This window comes from Sebastes umbrosus, chromosome 9, assembly GCF_015220745.1.
Source record: "Sebastes umbrosus isolate fSebUmb1 chromosome 9, fSebUmb1.pri, whole genome shotgun sequence".
Lineage (NCBI taxonomy): Eukaryota > Metazoa > Chordata > Actinopteri > Perciformes > Sebastidae > Sebastes > Sebastes umbrosus.
In genome coordinates, this window is record NC_051277.1 from 13,175,613 (window position 1) to 13,198,845 (window position 23,233).

Below are 23,233 nucleotides of genomic sequence, written 5' to 3' on the forward strand. Positions count from 1 at the left end.
TAAGAAGTATGTTTTCATTAGTCTATAATCACCTGAAAATAAGAATCGTTGTGTTTTCATTATCTTAGAATGAGTCGTTTATATCTACATAGGGAGCGGATCCTCTTCACGGAGTCCGCCATGTTGCACCGCCGTGTTTCTACAGTAGCCCAGAACGGACAAACCATACTCTGTTAACTTTTCCACTTTGGGCCAGAGTCGATAACGTTAATCGCTCCCGTCGCCACCGCTCTCTCTCTCTCTTGCTTCACCACTCACTTACACCTTTCACCCACATACACACACACACTCTAAGCACTCTACTCTCACAACAAATGGCTCTAGATAGGTCCATTCCCATTTTTGCGTATAGGCCACCGTAGCCATCCTACACGCTTGGCTAACGCAAGAAGTTGTAATCTGCAACCTCACCGCTAGATACCGCCAGATCTTACACACTGTTCCTTTAAGGTACTCTTACAGTTGAAAAGAATTGGTCATGCAGAACAAGAAAAGTCCATCACACCGTACAACAAAAAGTGACTTTCTAATTTGATGCATCAGAATGAAGAAATAGATTTTTAACTCTTCTAATAAACTTCATTTTGTATCGTACCCATTGATGAGACTGCATTATGCTTTGTGATACGATGAGTATGGATAATTCAGTTTTCAAATATTTCCTATTTTTCATCGCATGTATATTTTTCAATGTTGTGATAGTTGTTTTATTTGTATTTGTTGGTCATTTCATATTAGGAGATGAAGGCAAAACATACAAAAAATGCATTCACCAATCTTAACCCTACTCGTCATATTTTGCCGCTTGGACAGAAGTCCTGCAGAAGGTTTGTGCATGGTTAACGTTGGGAAACGGTGGCGGTTAGGTTTAGGCAACAAAACTACTTGGTTAAGGTTAAAAAAAACATCATGTTTTGATTTAAAATAAGTACGCTTGTAACGTAACGTAATGTAAGCTACGGACATAACATCGTTTGACTCAGTGGCGCAGCATCACATAACGTCGTCACTAAAAATCACTCAACTTTTGGTTCACGCGGGACATGAATGCCGGTCCCCTGAGTGAAATTCCTGTGTTTGTTTGACCCATCCACCACCACTCCCTCTCATCCTTAGTGTACTTTCTCGCTCTTTATACTACGTCCGTTTTTCTGACGTCTAATAATATCCCAGATGTGTTTACATTGGAGTTGAAAGCCTGGTGCGTCTCATACAGACGCTATAGGGTGCCTCAACACAAAGGGTCACTGACCAAGCGTCAGTATTTGATGCATTGGGAGTGAGACCATTGACATACATAGCATAATACACGTTAACAAGTATCAGAGTAAAGCATTACCTCTTTGTAGTCAAAGCACTTGTAACATATCTGTATTCAGATGCACCAATATGTGAGTGGACACACATGACACACTGAGTTAAGTTGTGCAAAGGTCAAGGTCAGCCTGCTGGTAGAGTGACAGACTGAGTGAGCGAACTAGTCAGGGAGTGATTGAATGAAGTAGTGACTATGAGTGAGTAAGAAAGCATGAGCACCAGCAAACACACCACACAGGATGGATTAATATCTATCTCAGTCAGATTCTCTCCACACAGTGTTTTTCCTGCTGCCTTTCACCAGATTGGCCAACCAAGTATAATGCAATTCCCCAGTTACATGTCAATGATCCCCACTGCCTTGAGTTAAACGCCGCCATAAATCAGAGCGCTCTTGATTCAGTAATGTCCTCTGCAAGATGCCTTTAAGGATGAGAGAAATGTAAATTGATTCATTTTTAGGACCTCCGTCTCTGAATAGAACGCAGTGGGAGGGAAGTGAGAGTCTGCGAGCTAATGTTGACTTTTGCATCAATACTTAAAATGGAGGTCAACAACAACGCATGATAAAAAGAGGAATCTATCCTTTGCTTGATAATCATCTCCTGATTTGAATATCTGACGAAAACTTCCTCAAAATTTGCATGCCTGGATTCTAATTTGCATTTCTGACTTTCTCCCTCAGTGTCATTCATGTCAGTTAATCTTTTTTTTATAATCAAAGCTCGATTACAGTGACTTTATAACTTTAGAATCAGTCATTTACTGATAAGCAGTTCTTTATGGACATATTTAATACTATAAGTGTTACACTGGTGCGCACACACACACACATTACATTGGCCTATTTCACAGTGAAATGTGTTTCATTGGCCCCGCTGTGAGGCTGCTCTGTTGGCTCAGTGGCTGACAGTCTGGCTAGCTGACTGTTTGGCTTCCTGACAGACTGATTCTCTGTCTATTTAAAGCTTAAAAGTGCTTGAATCCTTCGTTTACTGTAAGTAGTAATGGCAGAGTAGCAACAAGGCAATGGAACAATGCAAGTTGTGCATTTGAAATGTTACTGTTAAAGGTCACATATCGTGCTCATTTTCAGGTTCACCTTTGTCTTTGGGTTTCACATATCACATAGCTGGATGTTTATGTTTGCAGAGGATGAATCCTTTTTACAGCATGTTCCCTCTAACTATCAGATCTAATGTCCCCTTGTTCACAAGACATAACACAAACTATTGGCGACTCCCTTGGACATTCGCTTCACTCTGGTGACCCACTTTGGAAAAAAATCTACTCATAATCTCATATGCAGACTAGCTTGGCATTGGCTGAACTCATCCATGATGGATTAACCTCCCTGATCATAGGAATGACCAATGGATTTGATCTGCTGCATCTCTTTAAAATAATAGGTAACTGTACGTATTTACCAATAAAATGTTTTACTTGAAAAGACACAGCTAAAGTAATTTTGCCTCATGTGTTTCTAAATATTTAATCAAACTAGATTATAATCCATAATTATTCTGTAAATTGGTTCTGCATGTTGGTTTTATGTGTTTTAAATGTGTGCGTGTATCTTGTTTGAAACACTATTGCTGCTGTCTTGGCCAGGGCTCTAATCTCCATGGGACTTATTTGGTTAAATAATAATATTTTTTTTTAAAGTTATTCACTGAGAAGAAAAGGTGCTATAGCAGAGTGGGGGTTTCTGGCACAGCTACTTACAAAGTGCACGAAGAAGGGAAGCAAACTTCTGATCCTTGAAGAAAATGTCAGTACATGATGGCGATACACATTGTGAAAATGAATGCATGTACCAAAAAATGCCCAAAAAAAGTGTTTACAGTCATAAAAAAAAGCTTCATCCTGACAAGATAGAACCATTTCCAGTGCTTATTCGCCTCCAGTGTTAAGGTGTGAACACTGGTATGTCAAATTACCCCTGAAGTCATCTGAGGAGCTCACCATGTTAGTCAGCAGGGAGTTATTCTTGTCAGCAGAAAACACAGGGTTAAACTGAGGACGTAACTTGGAATATTGTTGAGTGTCCACTGATGAAATACTGTACTCTCCTCTAAGATCACTTGATCACCACATACCAGCCCTGCTGAGTAACTAACTGTCTGACTTTAGACTGCAGCCCAGTTTTCTGGAGGGGCGACTGCCCCCTGAGGACTAAACATTATTGAAATGTCATCTTGGATGGTCTGGATGCTGCTAAGACACACATCATCTCAGTTTACACCTGGATTGTTTTTAGTGTTTGTGTTGGTCTACTGCAAGCTCAGTGTGATCTACTGAGCCACTAATGCTGCCTGGGTTCCTGCAGCTTATAGCCTGTTTGTCATCCTGAGTGGAGTTTTCTTTCAGGTTGAGACATTTGTTTTGTAAGCTCCCCGCGGCATTTCCTCGTCTCCCCGGCACATTTTGTGTTTCTCCTCTTTCTCTTTTAGTTTTTATTGTTTGAACAGAGAAGTAACTAAATATAAAAGAAGAGCACAGAGTTGTTTGTGGTCGTGAGATGTTTCCCCACGGAGTTAGTATTTTTCAAAACACAACTCAGTTGATTGTGTATATTATAAAAGAGAACACCTCTTCTTGTTCTATTTCTACCATCTCTTGCTTGCCCCAGCTCTCTTCACTGATCCAAAATGTCCCATTCATCAATAGTCTGACCTTTAACTATTAGCTTCCCGTGACACTGATGATTTAGAAGTGGAAGGTTATTCTGCTGTTGACCTCTCTTGTAGTCTGTCTGGCTGAAGGCCTACAATGTAAATATAAAATGTAGTAACATAAGAAGAGGACATCGCTGGAACGCAAACTTGGAACAGTTTGGTGGCACCTTCTTCTGAGGCCACCACCAACCAGACAACACGGAAACACAGCGGCTTGGTAAGCCACCAACTTCTCTCTGATAATATATTTGGAAAGCATGAGAGAAAAGTAATACGTCAGATTGTGCAATGACTGAGAAATATGTAGGCCAGTAGGTTTTGAAATGAACAAAAGTAATGAGTAATGCATTAGATTAAAGAGATAAGAAGAGAAAAGCCACGACTTGCCATTTACTCAAACTTGCGGTGTAACTACTGTGCATTCTGGTCTATTTCCTGCTCTTGTGGTTGTAGCATTTGACTTTTCTCTGTATGATTGTTTGTGTGAAATGGGCAAAAATGCACTCTTTGATTGTGAGGGGAATGATGCCAAACTCAGTTTGATGTTTTGACCAAAACATTTTCTGCAAACTTCAATTTAGCGGACATCAGACAACTAAATAATAAAAAAAAGGTACATACCCAACTGCTATTTCACAACAGTATTTATGGGTTTGAATGAGACTTTCCTTCCTGTATTGCATATTTATATTTGATAAAGAGATCTAGGTGTGGTTTATGATATTTTCTGAACACTCTGTCTCCAACAGGCTTGACTGTACTTGTGCTTTAACGAGTAGTTCTTTCTTTTCATTGCAGCAATGTGACAAGTAGAAACAAATTCGGAGATTCACAGTGATGTTTTTTTAATTGAAATTGATATATTTAATACCTTCAGTGTCATCAGGAGGAAGAGGAAGAGGAGGTTTTGTACTTCTGTTTGTTAAAGCGTCCTCAAATGACTCAGAGAGACAGACATTCCTTCTATCAAATAACACTTCCTCTCTTTTGACACAGAAATATGCAAAAACACACACATTTCCAGTATCTCTGTCTCTTGTACTTCTGTACTTGTGAGTACCTTCATCAATAAAAATGTGTTTTACAACTTATTTTAATAGTTTTGACCCTCATTTCTATCGATTATGATGTTTGCTGAGGCGTGGGAACGTCAACAACATCCTCATCTAAACCACTGTATTTGGAGGTAAAACTGAAAGTGGGTGCACCCAAAAAGCTGCACAGGAAAACCAAGTGCACACAGCTACTGTAAATACGGTAGTTCAGTTTGAACCACACAGGCTACCGTCCTGTATAATGTTGATTCGGGGATGGGAAGCGAATTAACTAATCAACTTCTGTTACTGTAACAAAGTTGTGTGCTTTGTGAAGAGCACAACAGCGCAATATGATACATAATTATGTCATTATGGGTCAAGGTTAGCACTGCATGGCGGTTTAATTAATCACTGGTTAATTGCACCACCACACGTGCATGCTAGGTGACCCAAATCAAACACATCTACGCTGTTACCTGCCCAGGTGCATGCTGGGCGGAGCTAAACGCCAACATGGTAATGGTGGCATCAGAGATGGTGACTTCTGCGTTCACTGAGAAACTTCTACCATCATCCTGAGCCTCATTCAGCACTTGTTAGCTAAGTGATTGTAAACTTATAGGAGTGCAGTGGGACCAGAGGCACCAAGTGGACTGGTTATACTGGTACAGAGAGAGGCTGTATGGACTGGTTATATTACGGTATGCTACAAGAATGAAGGAGCTGATTAGTTGCACCTGGAGCAGGACTCAAGAGTCAAGAATGACGTTCAGACAGGTGAACACAACAACAAACAGATGTAGTATTAACTCCACAAGAGAATGTTAACGTTGCTAGGCAACATAGACCTTTTCATTGCCATTCTGTTACTAGGACAACAGCTTTTTTGGTCCATGTCTACTTCCTGTCAGCTACTGCATTAACAAACATTGCAACAGGAAATACAAAGGGGCCCCATTTAGAATATTTATGTTGTCAAATTTGAAAAAGGTCTATACATTACTAGTATTATTATTGTGCTGTTAACGCTGTAAGAAATTTTAGTTTGAAAGTTTTGTCCCCTTTTCTGGTTGTGTAGTTGATAATCAATATGTGTGCAGGGTATTGAGGTTACATCCAAAATTCCATACTAACTATTGCTATATAGTACGCTAAAACAGTATGTGAGATTTTTTTTAGTATGTCCAAAATCTTAGTATGAAACCAATAGTACGCAAATTGCATACTATTTCCGGTGAAATATTAAAGTATGCAATGCTGGACACTACGGCAGCATAAATATCCCACAATGCAATGGTGTAGTGAGGACAATGTTCATATAACAGACATTAATGGATAGCTCTGTAACATCTATAATGCTTCGATTTAATTGTAATTATAAGATTTCCCTTTTTTTCAGGCGTAATATTTATTTTAATTAATTCATACTTTGATTCTCACAAACCGTCATTTGAGGTTGGCACGGGTTACCATGGTTACACGTCTCCAAGCGGCAAAGAGGCTCTCAGGAAGTGACGACGTAAATTACTGCTCAGTGTGTCCGAAAAGAAACTACTGTTTATTCACACAAAATGTATGTTGAACGATAATACACCTATTAAGTATGTAGTGCATAGTATGCGATTTCGGACGAAGCCATGGTCTATATTCTATAGGCCAGTGGTTCTCAACCAGGGGTCCTTGAAGGAGTTCCAGGGGGTCCCCAGAAAAAATGGGGAATAGTTTATTTTCACTATTTAAATCATTAAAGCAATGTGAGTAACTTTTTCCATCCTTGGTTGGGTGTTTCCAACAGACAGTTTGGGAAATTATTCTATTTTTCACTTTTTTTTTCCTTCCTCAAAACAAATTTGGCTAACCTTGGGGAGTTTCTTTAAAACCTGTCTGATCAACTGACTGCTCGTCTTTCCTGCCAGACTTCTTTTACAATCCCAGATCCAAGAGCACCTTGGTGTTTACTGTTCAATGCTATTGTTACTGTTAATGATGGTCAAACCTACAAAAATAACAGCCATGTTGAAAGAAGAAGTGAGGACCACAGAAAATGTCCTTACTTTCCAAAACTATCCTTGAGTTTAACAACGTATTGGTCCTCACAAAGATAGAAGTAGCAGCACACACACATACTGTATTGAGGTCAGTGTTGTCAGCCAGAGAGAGCTCTGTTACAGCCATCACCTGCCTCAGACAGTTCACCTTTTTACTGACCAACACACACTTACAGAGCAGACAACTCCTGTGCTGCAATGCAGTGATAACATTACAATCATCACTGTTAGTGTGTGTGTGTCCTAATGCTTGATCTGCTCTGTATCAGCTGCTGGTGGGAATAGCTGCAATTGTGGGAACTCATAATACAATAACAGGACAGAACGCTATAAAAAATGTCATAAAATCGTACATTACTATAAAAGTTTAGATTGCATCATGTAATAATTTTGATGCATGATGTAATATGGTATTCTGGGTTTCCTTTTTAAGACTGTTGTAATAATTTCACTTTGAATAAAATACCAAACTAACCAGTTCCCTGATCCATCACACGTGATGATGGTAACACAAACCTGCTTACTCACTGTCACAGGCAGTCCCTAATGCATTTGTGTTCTTGCAAACTGCATGACTCACTGACATGGGAATGATCAAACACCGTTATGGGTTTGTTTTTAAAGCCGAAAACCTTTCTTCAAATATCTGCTGACATATTTTCATCACACAAACATCCCAGACATGCAGCAACAAATGAGGCCAAATAATGAGTTGCAACATGTTGCAGCTCCTTTCACATAAAGAGAGTTTGAAGCGAATTGGATTTTTCATGCAATGCACTTCTAGTTCGTCTGCCCGTGTGTTTAAAAAGTTTTAGTGGCTGCTACTGTCTGGCCTTCATCACCAACACAAAAGGAAACCACATCAGTGTTGTGACTGAAGTAGATGAGATGAGATTCTTCTTTAGTTATTCAAGAGAATCTGCTAATGTCATCTATGCTAGCTAAATGACTGACAGAAGTAGGTTTTGCAGTTGCCCGGCAACAGCAACAGGATACAGCCAACACTTGTGTCTGTGCTTCTGGCTTCTCAAAACAAAAGCAAAGTGGTTCAATGGGAATTTTCAAGCATTATACAGTCAGCGTGTCCTAAATGAGCAGGCCCTCTTTGTTTGGGACTGTGATAATGAGTGAAGTTGATCAGGAACCAGTTTGTTTTGTGCTAACTTGCTGTTTCTGGCTTTGATAAAGGGCAGAAATGTTGGATTATTTATCTTAGTGGTAGATGGAGTTTTACCAATGTGGTATACTGATGTGGAGAAATTACTAACCTATGTATACAGCAGACATGACTTGAAACCTGCCAGGCTTTGCTCTGCATATTTAAGTGTAAACCACAGGATCTGGAAATTAGCTGGATTGCTTTAGGGGACGTTCACATGCGGCATCTAAAACGCGTGGAAAACGCCAGCTGTGTCACTTTCAGTCTTTTATTCAAGGTGCTTCAGAGGTTGTGCTCCTGTCGCACCTGTCGTTACTAAGCAACCAAAACCTCCGTGCTGCGATGTCGATGATGAAGTTGCGGTAATTTAGCAGTAAAACCCTCACTGACTAAATAAAAATAAGTCAAAACTAAGATAAATGCATTTCCAGCACCGTAAATCCCTAACAGTAACTTTACTGTTTGATTTGTCTGTGTCAGTTTGGCTGACCTTTCAACAGGATGTTGTGACATCCTCGGTCAGAAAGGGAGTAAAATAGCCAGTAAAATAGTCCGTAGGAGTCAGACAGATGTAAGACTCTGGGTTGCACTGCACTATAAAATTATTAACTTCTCCATATATTTAAAGTGACTGATATGTACGGAAGACAGAAAAGATATCTGCCGGCTGTGATTGGTTGTTCCTCGTCACATGACGTGGTGTGCGCTGCAGTATTCCAAAAGTTGAACATTTTTTTTTTATCTCGGGGCACAGCCATCGTGCCCCGAAAAATAGGCGCTTGAGAGTGCTTGCATGTCGCAACGACATCGCTCCCGCGTTTGAGCACGCCTGCCGCGTGTCTAAACTGACAACAATGGATTTGATCGCGCATAAAAATGCAGCATGTGAATGGGCACAAAAAACAGGAAGCAACCGACCTCATTTGAATGAAACCAGCACAGAGGCTATGAAAAATACCGTCGTAAATGAAATATTGTGGTCTTGCAGAGACGTCCTCGCCTACACATCATATTCTACAGACTTAAAGGGACTGTTTGTAACTTCTTACACGTATAAATCAACCGGGTCGGTGTCCCATGCGCGCACTCGCATATGTGTGGCTTTGCTGTTTAGACAAGACTCCAACACAAACTACACGGAAGCACCAAAACCGCAAAGTTATATCTAGTGAAGCCCGTCTGTTAAACAGTGTTGGCCGCGGTCGGAGGACCTCCAGACCAACAGAGGAAACAACTACCAACAGAGGTTTTCTGTGTCTTGTGAAGTGACGGGGCTCCGCAGCGAGAAACGTTATCGTCTCCGACCGGGTGCCGGTGTCTCCCTCCGACCGCAGTCGGGAGGCTGAAGCAGGAAAAGCCAACACTAGGATCAGCAGTGATTCATGGAGAGACCTTCGTCTGGTCAGCTAACATTACTGCCAAGCAGGTGAAATATAGAGTGGTATTGTGGTTTTAGCTGACGTGTGTCGCCTCACTGTTTTGAGCGATGCTCGTTCATGTCTATTTAGAGCGAGCACAAGAGCGAGCCCGACGCTGACTTTCGTTGACTTAACAGCCACAGGTGTCACTGTTAACAAGCATTTCTGATTCTTACAAACAGTCCCTTTAAGAAAACATCTTTAGAACAAATCCCAGCAAAAATCACACCGTAATCATTTGAACATGTTTTAATAATTAATAATTAACAATAATTATGTCAAAATCAATTCCCTTTTATATTGCAAATCCTATCGCAATATCAAGTCAAAATGATAATATTCCAAATCCTATCGCAATATCAAGTCAAAATAATCCGAATTGGATTTTTTTTGTGGCAGTAATTTCCATTTAATTCAGTCTCAGTGAAATTTAATGAATCCTCATTTTATTGTGGGACCCCCTGGAGCCACCGCATTGACCCCTGGAGGTCCCCACACCCCACTTTTGGAGAACCGCATGTCTTTTAATGCCTTTGGTTTGTTTCTGTGTGTGTAAACAGATGCGCCCCCTGCAGGCCACCTTCCTCCACTGCTGCTCCTCCTCCTCCTCCTCCTCCTCCTCCTCCACCTCCTATACACTCCGCTCTCTGACTCCACGGCTCCTCATTCACTAGAAGATGGCGGACTGCGCTCCACTATTAGATGAGGAACTCTCGTCCTTTGTCTTCAATTACCTGACAGAAAACTCCGGCAGCCAGGTAAGACTCGGACCTCTTTGGAAACACCGAACCTTGGGCTTTCCAGCCCCGGGTGCGTCTCTGCACGTCGCCGGCCGTGGCGCACGCTGCACCCGGTTGATGCGAGCCTCTCAGCCGGCTTGTCAGCAGCATCTCACCGGCACACAGCGAGCCGGCGTCTCGGTGTGTGTGCGTGCGTGTGTGTGTGTGTGAATGTGTACTATATCTTGACGTCTGGCTTTCACGTGTTTTGGGGAGGAAATGTCATCAGCCATGGTGCAAAAGAGGGAATTTGACGGATTAAAGCGCATAAATGTGTATGTGTTGGTGCTGGAAGCTGAGCACAGCCGGCGTGTTGCTGCTTGGGGAGGATTATTTGGTATGCAGAGAGGCAGCTTTGGAAACTTTTGACGCATTCTTGAGGGAAGTTTTAATTTCAGTGCCCGGAGACGACTTGGACACGTGGTGCGCCTCTTTTACGCATGGACTCAGCCTAAGGACTATTATGATATTATGATATTATGACATTATGATGTTTATCCACTGGCAAACAGGACTGCTTGGCTTTAAAAAAATGTGCAGATAAAATACTTTTTTTTGATGTATTACGCAACTGGTGGTATATATTAGGCTTTATTTTTCTCTGCGTAATCGAAGCAGCTGTTTTAATAAAGTGTTTGTTTTGGGGGGAAACACTGCAATACATGCTGTGTAATGTTATGTATTCATTATTTAAGCAGCTTGCCACAGCACTGTGAGTTTATAACCATTGGGGATCTCTGTGTTGGATATCTGGATATCAGGCTGATCGGTGCACTGTAAAGTTGACCAACTCCCACTGATGATTCCTGTAATCATTTCGTCACTATTGGTCAATTCATCAGAAGAGGAGACAAGGGGGGGGGTTAGGTCAAGAGGAGAAAACTGAGTGCTGGTGCGGCTCTGCGTTTTCATAATCGTTTGCGTAATCGTTAGGCAACGCGGTTACAAAACGTTGGGTCTGATGAATTTGTTTGCTGGGGCCAAACAACAGACTATTGGGGCTGTTTGTGTCTGGAGGTGTGATGGTTCACAGACGGTTAATTAAACACACAGTGACGTGATTTTGCACCGAATTTCGAGGGAGCGTCCAGAACGCCAAACTGCGTTCGAAAAACCCTGCAATTCTGGAATTCCCTGCAATTCTGGAATTCCTTGCTTATATTGACATTCATGTATATAACACCTAACATAAATTACCTTTTTTTTTAAATGAATGAATGGGATCTTTAAATTGAATTCTGGGGGCATCAAGCAGCACTTCTGTGAACTTTATAACTGGCTCTAATCCCAGAATAATCTCCTGCTCCAAGAAACCCCCCAGTGGAGGGGCGGTAGCGAGTGGTGTTACAGAAATTGAGATTACATCACAATTAAGTGATGCCCTGCACCTAAAATTGTATGCCGAATTCTCTAGGAGAAAGTATTTATGAATAATAGCTCATATGATGCATACTGTGATGTATGCAGTGTTGCGTAACTCGGAAGAAAACAATAAATTAGCATATTTCTGAACCAGGTTTGGTGAGGAATTCAAATTATCACACGAATGTATCAGATCTAATCTCCATCACCTTCCTGGTTGTAGAGTCGCGCTTGTAAAGTCATAACCCGTGCACGTAACACCCATAAAACGGTCCGTCATTGGAATACAGGACACCCTGTGCTACTGCATCACAGTGTGACGTAAGATTGCGTCGTGCTGATTGGTACTGTATTGCTGTGATTGCGCGGTCATGGAGGGTGGGGGGTGTGAGTGTACTATGTGTGTGTGTGGAGGAGGAGGAGGGGGGGGGGGGGGGATCTGTCACAGCTGATTGGCATCTTAAGCAGGTTAATTCAGTGTGTGTGGTGGGATCCAGAGAAGACAGCAGGGCTATTTATAACATGCAGCAGTGACATGTGCCTCCACAACACACACACATACACAGTACTCACTCAGACAGATGTAGCCTCTCTAAAGAGGTGGATGAGAGGAAATCGAAATAAATGCACCAAAAACATCCCTTAATATAGGAGCTAACAATATGACAACACATTGTAGTAATATCCTACTGCATAATATAACTAGATGTTATCATATCCTATGACCTCACTCAAATATAACATATACTTTATATTTATTTGAATTTATCGTACGCCTATTGAGATTATGCAATGGCTTTATTATACTTTTTGGTATTAGTATGTCCCATGGTTATCACCACAATATCCCTGCAGGGACATGATATCTATAATATATTCACTAGTGACCTTATTAATCTTCTATTATATTATGATGCTCCTATACCATTTTAATGTATGGAAATGACCACTTTTTTATTTTATTACTATTGTCTCATGATAATGTTCTTATGATAATCGTATAATACTCCCATAAGATCCTACAATGGTTGTGCACTTAATTTGATGTATTAGTATGCCTTCAAACCCTTAAAGGACCAGTGCGTAACACTTTGACATGGGAAAAAATGGAATATCATATTAATAATTATGCGGGTCCTCTCCACGGAGACCGCCGTGTTTCTATAGTAGCCCAGAATGGACAAAACAAACGCTGTTAACTATTCCTGCTTGGGCCGGGGTCGATAACGTTACTCACTACCGTCGTCGTCGCCGCCGCCGCTCTCTCTCTTGCTTCACCACTCACTTCCCACGTACACACACACTCTAATCACTCTTCTCTTACAACAACTGGCGCTAGAGAGGGCCATTCGAGTTTTCGTGTCAGCCACCGTAGCAGGTGTAGTGGCTGCACAACTAGATACCGCCAGATCCTACACTGTTCCTTTAACAAGTCAGTATTAACTCAAGCTGTGCAGCCAAACGTTGTTCAAACGTACAGAATATTCATTTAACTCCTAGTGAAGATCTCAAAGTTTCCAAAGACACCAAATATGTACGACTGACTTCTCAAGACATCTAGAATATTTCCATTTGATGGAATGGTGCGACCATAAATATCTCTTGTGTTTGAGAAACATCATATAGCTTCAGGAAAGAGCTGGAACAAGCTGAACAAGAATATAACAAATACTGTCAGACAGTGAGCAATCATTTTAACAACCTTAAAGGTATAAACAAAAGGAGCAAGTATGCATTCCTATCATGCATGCTCGTACTGTATATTTTCTGTGCAGCTCTTTCTTCTCAGGCTTGTAATGCTGGATTGCTGCAAAGTCCTTGAGTGACACAGAGGGAGAAATGTACATAGAACATGATAAAGAATCAAATTGCACATTGTATCACTGCTTAAGTTCTTTCTTCATATGTAGCCCGATAAGGTTATCTATTCTACAAACGCAGCGTCGTTAATATGTTAATATTTACTCAGGGTTATTAGGGCCGGCTGGTGGCTTTCTCTCTCTCTCTCTCTCTCTCTCTCTCTCTCTCTCTGCCAGTGTGTTTCTATGCAGCTCGCCCCTGCCGGCTGGTTATTGTAATACTACTCTATCCTCGTGACTGGAGTTACAGAACAGGGCTGCTGCAGTCATGTGAGTTGTAGTGGAGGGAGGGAGGGAGGGAAGGAGGGAGGGAGGCGTTACCGTGACGTAGAGGAGTGACAGCCAGTCCCTCCCTCCCTCCTCCTCCTAACATGTGACTGCTTCCTCCTCTCTCTTTCACTCTTGCACATACATACAGTACACGCGCTTACTGTTCATTCTCATTCACACATTCTTAATCTGTCCTTTTTGTTTTATCATCCTTTATGTCAGGGCCAGTTTATATTTATATCAAGTGGGTTTATTGCACATGGAATCAATGAAAATAAAAACTAAATGGCTGAAACTGACAAGAAATTCTGCTTACTAGTGATTTGACTGGCCACTGTTCCCCAAATGATTATATGATGGATCTGTAAAGTTCCAGTTAAAGACTTGGTGTTTATCAGAGCTCAATTTCTTGTTAATTTAAGCACCATGGCACTTACATTTCTTCATGTGCAAAGCTATAATAAGTGCCTCGGTGGAGTGGACATTTTTTCTAAAGTTAATATTGATGTCTTTGGTTTTGTAAATATTCCCTTTCGAAGTGATCATCACGCCGTTGTACAAGCTCATTGACCACAGCGGGCTGATGTGACGCCTCATTGGTGAGCCGATGCCTCACTCGTTGATCTAAGTACACTGCACACTAAAACAAATGTGTGGTTTTCAGTAGAGCAGTGTGTCTCTGGTTCCTGCAACCTTTCAACACAGTGAACACAGTTTCATATACTACTGATATGTCAAATGTAAGAAATAAAGGTTAAACTGTAGTTTCATGTTGTTTTCACTGTTGAATCAGTTTGACATCTTGATATATTCTCCAAACACAGATTGTAGACCGTTCTGTCTGCTTCTCTCTGAAATTGCCCTTTAATTTTTCCCAAAATTAGCTAGATAGTTTATGCAGGGAGTGCAGTTAGTGACTGTGTGGGCTCTTACGGTAGCTTTGATGGAGTAGCAGCAGGGGGGCGGGGCTTAGCAAAAGGTCAATTGAGAGAAAAACTAAGAACTAGCTATGATGGATTATTGGTGAAATTAATCAAATCAGGTTTTAAATCCCTTTTCCTTTCATAAACGGCAGAGCAGGAGACCGATCGAGTCAGTCATCATAGTCATAGTCAGCTGTTCTCAGAGCAGCAGAACACCCAGAAGCTCATATTTTGTGCTTAGAAGAAAAACTCTTTTATCTCCAGCTATACGAATGGATCTATTGAAAGTGTTTCAGAGTGCAGGTGGACTCCCAGACCTATTTCACTGCTAATCATTAACCGGGTGTTTATGGCCAGTCTGGGTCCATGCAGGGGATTGACTCTGGGAAGATCAGGCCGACTTAACGTCAGTCACCACATCCTGCTGTAACAGGACACAACCAGCCACAGGGCACTGTAAAATATTAGCCGTGGCTCGTCAGTTGCTACACTTTAACTTAAAGTGTTGCAGTTGAAGAGAAAGTCGCATGCAAACTCAAGCACACGTGTTGGTGTCCAGTGAGACAATGTGGATTCTCCCAGTTCCCGTTTGAAAAGCAAATATTTACCTCTCGGATCAGAATGCGTCACGACAAACACAAACTGCACGTGCTTTGAAATCCCTTTTTTAAACTTTGTCAAGTTTACTTTGAAGTTCTGTTCAGGTCTGGAAGTCAAGTAAAAATAGTTGCATCAGTTTCCTCTGAAGGATCATAAAGGTTTTATACAAATATACATCCAAGTTATCCCGCTGAATGCAAATATTGTCAGCATCCAAAAGAAAGTCCAAATGGTTGATGAACTCCGGGAGCATTATTTCTATTCAAGCGTAATCTCAATTTTCAACCACAGCTCTGCACAGTGCACACCCGTTAAATTAACACTTAATTGGAGGTGTGTGATAACCCCCCCCGCCCCCTCTCCCACACACACACACACAAAGAGAGCAATCCCAGCCTGAGAGAGTTTAAGGTTGAAATAGATCAGTAATTGAAAAACTTTGTAAATACTTTTGGAGAACACATTGTTCCCGGACATCAACAGATTACTGTTTGCTTCCGTGTTTGCCTCCTCAGACTGCGCCCCAAGTTACAGGTTATTATAAAGTAAACTAATCAGCTCTCAAGTGTTTAAAACGTTAATTGCGTCTCTGAAACGATGCCTACACGCACCAAATGGAAAACTTAATAAAGCTTAAAGCCATTACTGTGCTGCTGTGTAGCCCTATAGAGCCTCATACTGTCAGTCAGCACTTTATCCTATAACCATGATGCCTCTCTGTGTATGTGTGTGTGTGTGTGTGTGCATGCGCTCCTACACAGCAGGAGGTCAGCTCTCATCCCTGGCTATCAGGTGATTATATCCAGTTTCCGATCGGAAGTCACACAGTCCCTCCCTGAACCCATTTAGCTTGATTTTGTCAAGTTCTTCAAGTTTTAAGTCAACAATTATTAAATTTAACGATCTTCTTTTGCAGCTAAAGTCATCATTTCTCAGTTATTTTCATGTAAACACATTTTTTTCTGCTCGCCATGGCTAATTGATGACAATGCCAACATCTTTTCTGGCGACTCATTTGAAAGACAAAGCTAGAAAAGGGTGGATCACTCCTTTTTTAAATTCAGTATTAAGGCTTCTGCAGAAACCTGGCTGGCCTGATGGCGAGGCCAAAGAGGGCGACAATAGAAATGGTAATGAGATTATCAAGTATCTCTCATCATCGATATCGGGTTGAATGAAACAGTAATGATCCCATAAACCACCCTTATAATGCATCTAGTCTGCCAGCAGGTAGACGCATCACTTTCTTGATGGTGCCCAATAAATCCAATTTAAATTGGACAGTGACAGAGAAGAGTGAAGGATCCAGACAGCCAAGTGGGCAGGCAGACAGACAGGTGTATAAATAACAAGGCTTTGAAGTTCCACCTGAGAGTGATGGATACAGGTGTTATTGGCAGCGACTGGGATTTGCACTGTGCCAGGGACAGACAGACAGACAGACAGACAGACACTCTCTTCAGCTATATTTCATGTTCTCTTCTGCTTCCATTTGATTTAGTTGTGACTGTCCTCTGTTTTCCTCCAAGTTCTATCTCATCATTCCTTGTTCTATCCCTCAACTCAGTGTCATTATCTTCCCCTCCGTGTCTATTCTGTCGGTCTGAGTCGTGATGTGCAGTGCTGCAGTGCAATGTGTTCATCTTGCAGCTTTGCCGTGACTCACCTGTCCCTTCTGTCACTATGTACCGGACACACACACTTGAGCTAACGAGCATCACTTACATATATATACACACACAAGCCTGTATATACAGTATATTGTACAGTATGTGTAGAAATATGCACATATAAGCTTCTACTACAGTTACATTTTTAGATTAGTTAATCTGTTGATTATTTTCTAGATTAATTATTTGGTCTATAAAATGTCAGAAAATAATGACAAATGTCCATCCCAGTTTCCAAGGTGATGTCTTTAAATGGCTTGTTTTGACAGTCCAAAACCCAAAGATATTCAATTTGATATGATATAGAACAGAGAAAAGCAGGAAATCTCCTTGTCTGAGAGGTTGAAAACTGCATTTTCTGCCACTTTTGGATGAAGAGGTACTTTAATGTTGGTGATTATTTTTCTGTCGATCGACTAAACGTTGCAGCTCTACATTTATATTTCAGGTATCTGATGTTATGTTGAGTGAATCACAGTGAGAGTACTATAGATCGTCAATACACTGAGCATGTCAAAGGTCAGGGGGGGTCAAAGTATTGTGTCAGCAAAAAAGGACAAAATGTTCCCCAGACTATAATCTGAGAGAGGAAGATAGGGAAGTGGTCTGCTGTGTTACATTTACAGATTTAAGATGAATAGCAAAGTGTTATATCAGTGAAACAGATGCAGCTTCACTCTGTGATTGATTGTCGCTAAAAATGGTCTCTGGTCTGGGTAATGTCTCCTGAACCCACCGCTGTGGTAGCCTGGTGGTCACCGTGGTGCTGCACCAAGGTGCCTATAGTGGATATATCTGTGTGTAAGTGGAGTTAACCATACAGTACATGTGTGTTTACGTCAGAGCTGGGCGCTGGGAATACGGCTGCTTCCTCCCAAATCCCTCTGAGGTTCATCAGGCATCCGGCCCCCCCGCGGGCCTTGTGTTAGTGTGCAGGGAACATAAACTGCATGTATGCTTCTGTGTCACATGCTTTGAGCGTGCTGTTGCTACCGAACATGCTAGTAGAGGCAGGTTAGGGGTCTCTCAATAATTAATTGCTTGGTGATTCGTCAGCTGCTCACCCAGGCCGGCTTGGCATGACAGCCAAGGCTCACATTAGGGCGGCACGAGTCCGGATTAAAGAAGATGAATCATGATTCTCTCTCTCTCTGAATTGAGATTACAATTATCTCTCTTCGTTCTTAGTGCCTCTATAATCTCCTTCCTCCTGTAAGATCTTTTCTGGTGTGCTGATGTAACACGTAAGGCTCCTGTCATTGATGTATTAAACTATTTCTGGCTGTTTTCATAGCCTTATTAGCATCATCATCACCTAGAGTATCAAGTAGATATATTTATGTCCTGTACTTCGTATTTAGACGTTTTCTTGATTGACTAATGTCCTCTGAAACTTTTACTCTCATCGTGTCACTCCTCCTGTATCTTCTTTCCACATGTATGATTTGTTTTAGTTTCTGTCAGCAATACAAGTGTACGGTTTGTCACATGGTGTAGCAAAGTCTTGTGATTTAGGAGTAATTAAAAGCTCCTGATTGGATGCATCAGATATTCCCGCTGAATGCAAACATGGCAGAATCGATTTCATTGAGATTGCATGGAGAAATGAATCCAAATTGCAATTTTAATATGATGAACTGTGCAGCTCAAACAGGACAGAACGTGACTACAGATATAATGCAGATTCATTAAGTGCTTGCTATCAATTGTGGAACATTATTATCGCTGCGATCCACCCATTGATTTCCATAATGATAATTTGTCATTTATATTTTCTCTTTCAATCAGTTTTTGTCTTTGGTCTCCCCTACAGAACACAGTAATGCAGCGCTAACCTTTAGCCTGGTTTCTAACACGGGGATAAACAGGGCTAGCAAAGGCTTGCAAAAGATCCAGCGTGCTTTAGTGCCAAACACAACTACGCAATATTTCATTAGATTGGTTTCCACAAGCAAGTCTGTATCAGGCTACACCAAAGCCTTGTTTTTGCCTCTTTCATTTTGTACACAGATTATATAGTCTTATTCTGCAGTCTGTGATTTACAAGTTATTTTACAACTTTTTAATATTGAATTTGACATTTCGGTGACTAATCTGACTTTAACTCTGAGTGAAATAGATTCCTACAGCACAAGGAGGGGTCAGAGGTCACAGTGTCAGCCAAGAAAAACCTTCCCTCAGGTCAGGACACGGACATGAACAGGTCTTTATTAGATGGGAACTGCTGCAGAATCTCTAAGTCCAGTTTGCATCCTATCTTGCATGCACACTGCAGGATTTTCCAAACACTATTTCTTTCCCTGAGGTGGAGCAGCAGAGCAGCACTCAACCGTGCAAAGTGTCCAACACGCACAATGGCTTCATCGCGTGTGTTACAGCGAGGGCCAGAGAGAACAGATATGGGGAGAGGGAAAGAAAAAAAAAAAAATCCAACAGCAATAACGACACCAGTGAGCGAGAGTCTTATTAGATATTCATCGTCTGCCTTTTGCCGCCTTAATTTATATGAAAATCTATTCGGTTCGTCGGCGTGTTCCAGGTTGTTTCCGCTCTTCGCTGTGACTCAAACCAGAGTGGGATGTGAGGATGTAAATTTCTCTTCATCTCGTTTCTCTCTCTCCGGGCTATAGTTTTAATACAGATTACACACTTTACAGTCAGCGCAGTGATTCACTGTTATCACCTATCATCATATTTCCTTCCTGCTTTTCCTTCTCTTTTTTTTATGGTTCTTATCTTTATGCCACATTCAGACGCTCAGCAGACCACAGAGAATTTATCATTTGAGTTATTTATTGTTAAATCATCATTTACATACCGTTTAACTTTTCGCGGCTCACTGGCGTCAAGCGGATTCAGCCTCTTGCCCGTGTGATTTGGATAAATGACCGTGCTCGCTGCTATGGGCTTAACGCGGAGAATGTGGGCTGTTTTTTTGGAAATGCTGCTATAATAAAGACCGCATGGGGCCGGGCAGCATTATTCCAGCAAAGGGGTACTGGTTAATGTTTTGGTTATCTTGCACTACAGCTGGATTCTCGCAATATCACACGAAAATCCATCTGGTCAGGCTTCAAGTAATGCGTTTGTGTCCAGACCAATCGGCGTCCTTCGAGGAGCTACTGGCAGCTACAGGCGTGGTTTAGAGAGGCGACTGTTTGTTCTAAACAACAATCGTGGCTCCTGAAGAGGTTAGGGTTGATACTGTTATAGCATCGGTTATATCACAACTGAGTATTTCCTCACTGAAGGCTTTTCTTGCTCTTCTCCCGCCTGGCTTTGGCAAGAGTTTGATTGACAGATGGGTCATCCAATCACCTGCCAAGTATTTCTTTGAAAGTGCCTGCCCTTTTCCAAACAGCTTCCAAATGGTTTCTCAGATGATTCTGTGTAAACAAACCATCCGGCGCGTTACGTTAGGTTTTTGGTAGGGCTGTCAAAGTAAATGCGATAATAATGCATTAACGCAAATTTGTTTTAATGCAACTATTTGTGTTGCAGTCATTTGTAGCGGGCTCAGTTTTAAAGCTAGAGTGAAGATACCGCCCTAGGTTTTGGGTCTTTGGGCATGTAAAGCACTTTGCTCAGGGGGACTTGGGTGCAACAGGGTGAATACACAATGCGTGGACTGCAGGAAGTGGCGCCCAATAGGAGCCACAAAAAGACAATGTTTGCTCTACGCCCCCTAACATGATAATCTACTCATGCTCTGCAGCCTTTTCTTTTACCTCAATATGTTGTGTTTGTCGTATAATCAGCGCACTTTGGATGTCTTTGTGATGTTTCTGTGTAAATATTGTCATTCAGGTTGTCTTTGCTTAAAAAAATCAACATATTGACTGTGTGTATTATCTTGAGTTTTTGCTTCAGAGGGTCGATAAAGTGGCCTTGAGTTGCGTCAAGACTACTCATTCTTCTATGCATGTAGGATGACATGTAAAGGCGCTGGATGAGTGTGTCTGCTATAGAGAACTGATTCATGCATTCATCCCTAATGTGAATTCCTCCTCACATCTCAGGCGTTTTTTCCTTTTTATCCAAGCACGTATAAAATGTTGACATGTGCACATGTGTGCCATCTGTCCTTAGCTAACCTTTACTGGCAATTTGTATTCATCACAGGGACCCTGTTGCTGTATTGATAGTGTCAACAGCAGCGTGAGGCTGTTTGCCATTCTCTGCACATACACACACACACACATCAGTGCACGCACGCACACAGCAGCTTTGTACAACACCTGAGGGAGATGGTAAGGGGTTGAAGGAGAGGGAATCCAATCTCACCCAGCAGCTCAGGGCTTTGTAGGGAAGTATGTGGAGGCCCAGCGGTCGCCGAGCTAGCTGGCTGCCCTATTTCTTTAAAGCTCTCCTCCTCCGTTACCTGATTTATCATGGGGGCAGCCACCAGGGAAATGTCTTATTTTAAAGCAGAAAGAGCGCACCGAGGGCTGTGTCTCTTTACTAAAATCTGCAGAAATGAGATGAGAGGGATGCTGATACCACGGCAACATATCGGAGCCTGATGTTAGCCATCTCTCCACATCTGTACAAGAAGTGGCATATGAAGCATGAAAGAGATAATCGTAGTGCGGAGGGATTGGATGTTGGGAATCTGAGGATTGCACAGTGTATAATGGCAGTGATTGCTTCTGTTTTAAAGGGAGTTGCTACTATATTTCTGCTAAAATTATAGAAATATTTGAATTTCTTTTCAAACAGGGTTTATATTAAAGCTTGAATAATAAAGCTTTGATGTTTTTCACAGCTGTAAAAAGTGAGATTTTAACTTATCACTGTAAAAAGTAGGGCTTGTTCACTGTCTACGACAGTTAAAAAATTGGACTTTCTTCTGTTGTTAAAAGTGAGACTTTGACACTGTGCAAAGCTGTAAAAAACGCGGGAGTTGAATGACAGTTGTGCGAGGCCACAATGTAGGCCTCTCTCTCTCTTTGACATTTTGCCAGTTGTTTTGGCTTGGGCTCGCCCCGACTTAGCCGTCAGACAGATCGAGTTGTAAAGATGTCTGGACCATGGATGGGCACGCATCCAACTGCACAAACTCATCATCCTCTGACACCAACACTATAGCCTGCCGGACCAGAGAGGTGACAAACACATTATACGCATACATACTGCTGGTCTGCCAACCAAATTATAGATCTACCAGTATATCTTTTCCCTCCCAATAATCCACTGGTCCAGCAGGATTATTGTATGTGATTACGACTCATGCTGCTCAAGGTTAGGGATTACACGGTGCGTTCATGGGTAATGCAGAGTCTCTAAACGGTTCCTCTGCTGGACTTGAAGGAGTAATGCAGCAGCAGGGATGTATGCTCGTTAATACACTCATTTCTTTTACTACTGTGCTAGTAGTACTAGTACACCCCATACATGTATTGATGGTGCTAGCAGTAGCATCAGCAGTAATGATTATTCACGCTTTTATATCATCCCAGCTAAACTACTGCAATTCACCTTCCACCTTCCTCAGCAAGTCATCTCTGAACCGTCTATGAGTGGTCCAGAACGCTGTTGACAAGTTTTCACATACAGAGCCCTGCATGGTCAGGCACAGATGTACATCTTAGACCTTCTTCGTCTATATACAGCATCACCAGTAGGTCAGTTACTGACCGTCCCTCGCGTTTGACTGAAAACTAAAGGTGGCAGTCATGTGGCCCACTCTTCCTGTAGACATACGATCTGTGGTCTGTGACACCTTTAAAAAGCAGCTGAAGACTAATTTAAGACTTTTTTAAACTGGCTTTTGTGTCACCTCGTGCTGTCTGGTGATTGCAATTTAGTGTGTTTTTAAGGTCTGTTGTTGCTGATGTTTTATTGATTGCTTTTATTGTTTTAACTGTTTAATGGTCTTATTTTTTAATAATTTGCATTCTTGTAAAACACTTTGTGGTCTTCTTTCTATGAAAGGTCCTTTTGCTTTACTAACTTCACTTATATAATAGTTGCAAAAATGATTGCAGTAAGAAGAAGTTGTGGGAGCAGTTGTTTTTATTGTAGCAGGAACTACTCATGCTGGTGGTTTTGGCAGTTGTAGTAGGCGCAGCATAAGTGTAGTAATAGTAGTAGTACTAGTTTGGCTTTTA

At 41.6% G+C, this 23,233-nt stretch overlaps 1 protein-coding gene across 1 annotated transcript in view; it reads left to right on the forward strand.

Annotated features, from left to right (window-relative positions):
* Positions 1 to 10,054: 10,054 nt before the first annotated feature.
* Positions 10,055 to 23,233, forward strand: part of ppargc1b (peroxisome proliferator-activated receptor gamma, coactivator 1 beta) — a 104,307-nt gene continuing 91,128 nt past the window's right edge. Inside the window, exon 1 of the mRNA XM_037779507.1 lies at positions 10,055 to 10,418. Within this exon, the coding sequence (XP_037635435.1) occupies positions 10,338 to 10,418 (81 nt within the window). The 5' untranslated portion in view covers positions 10,055 to 10,337. The remainder of the gene's footprint in view (positions 10,419 to 23,233) is intronic.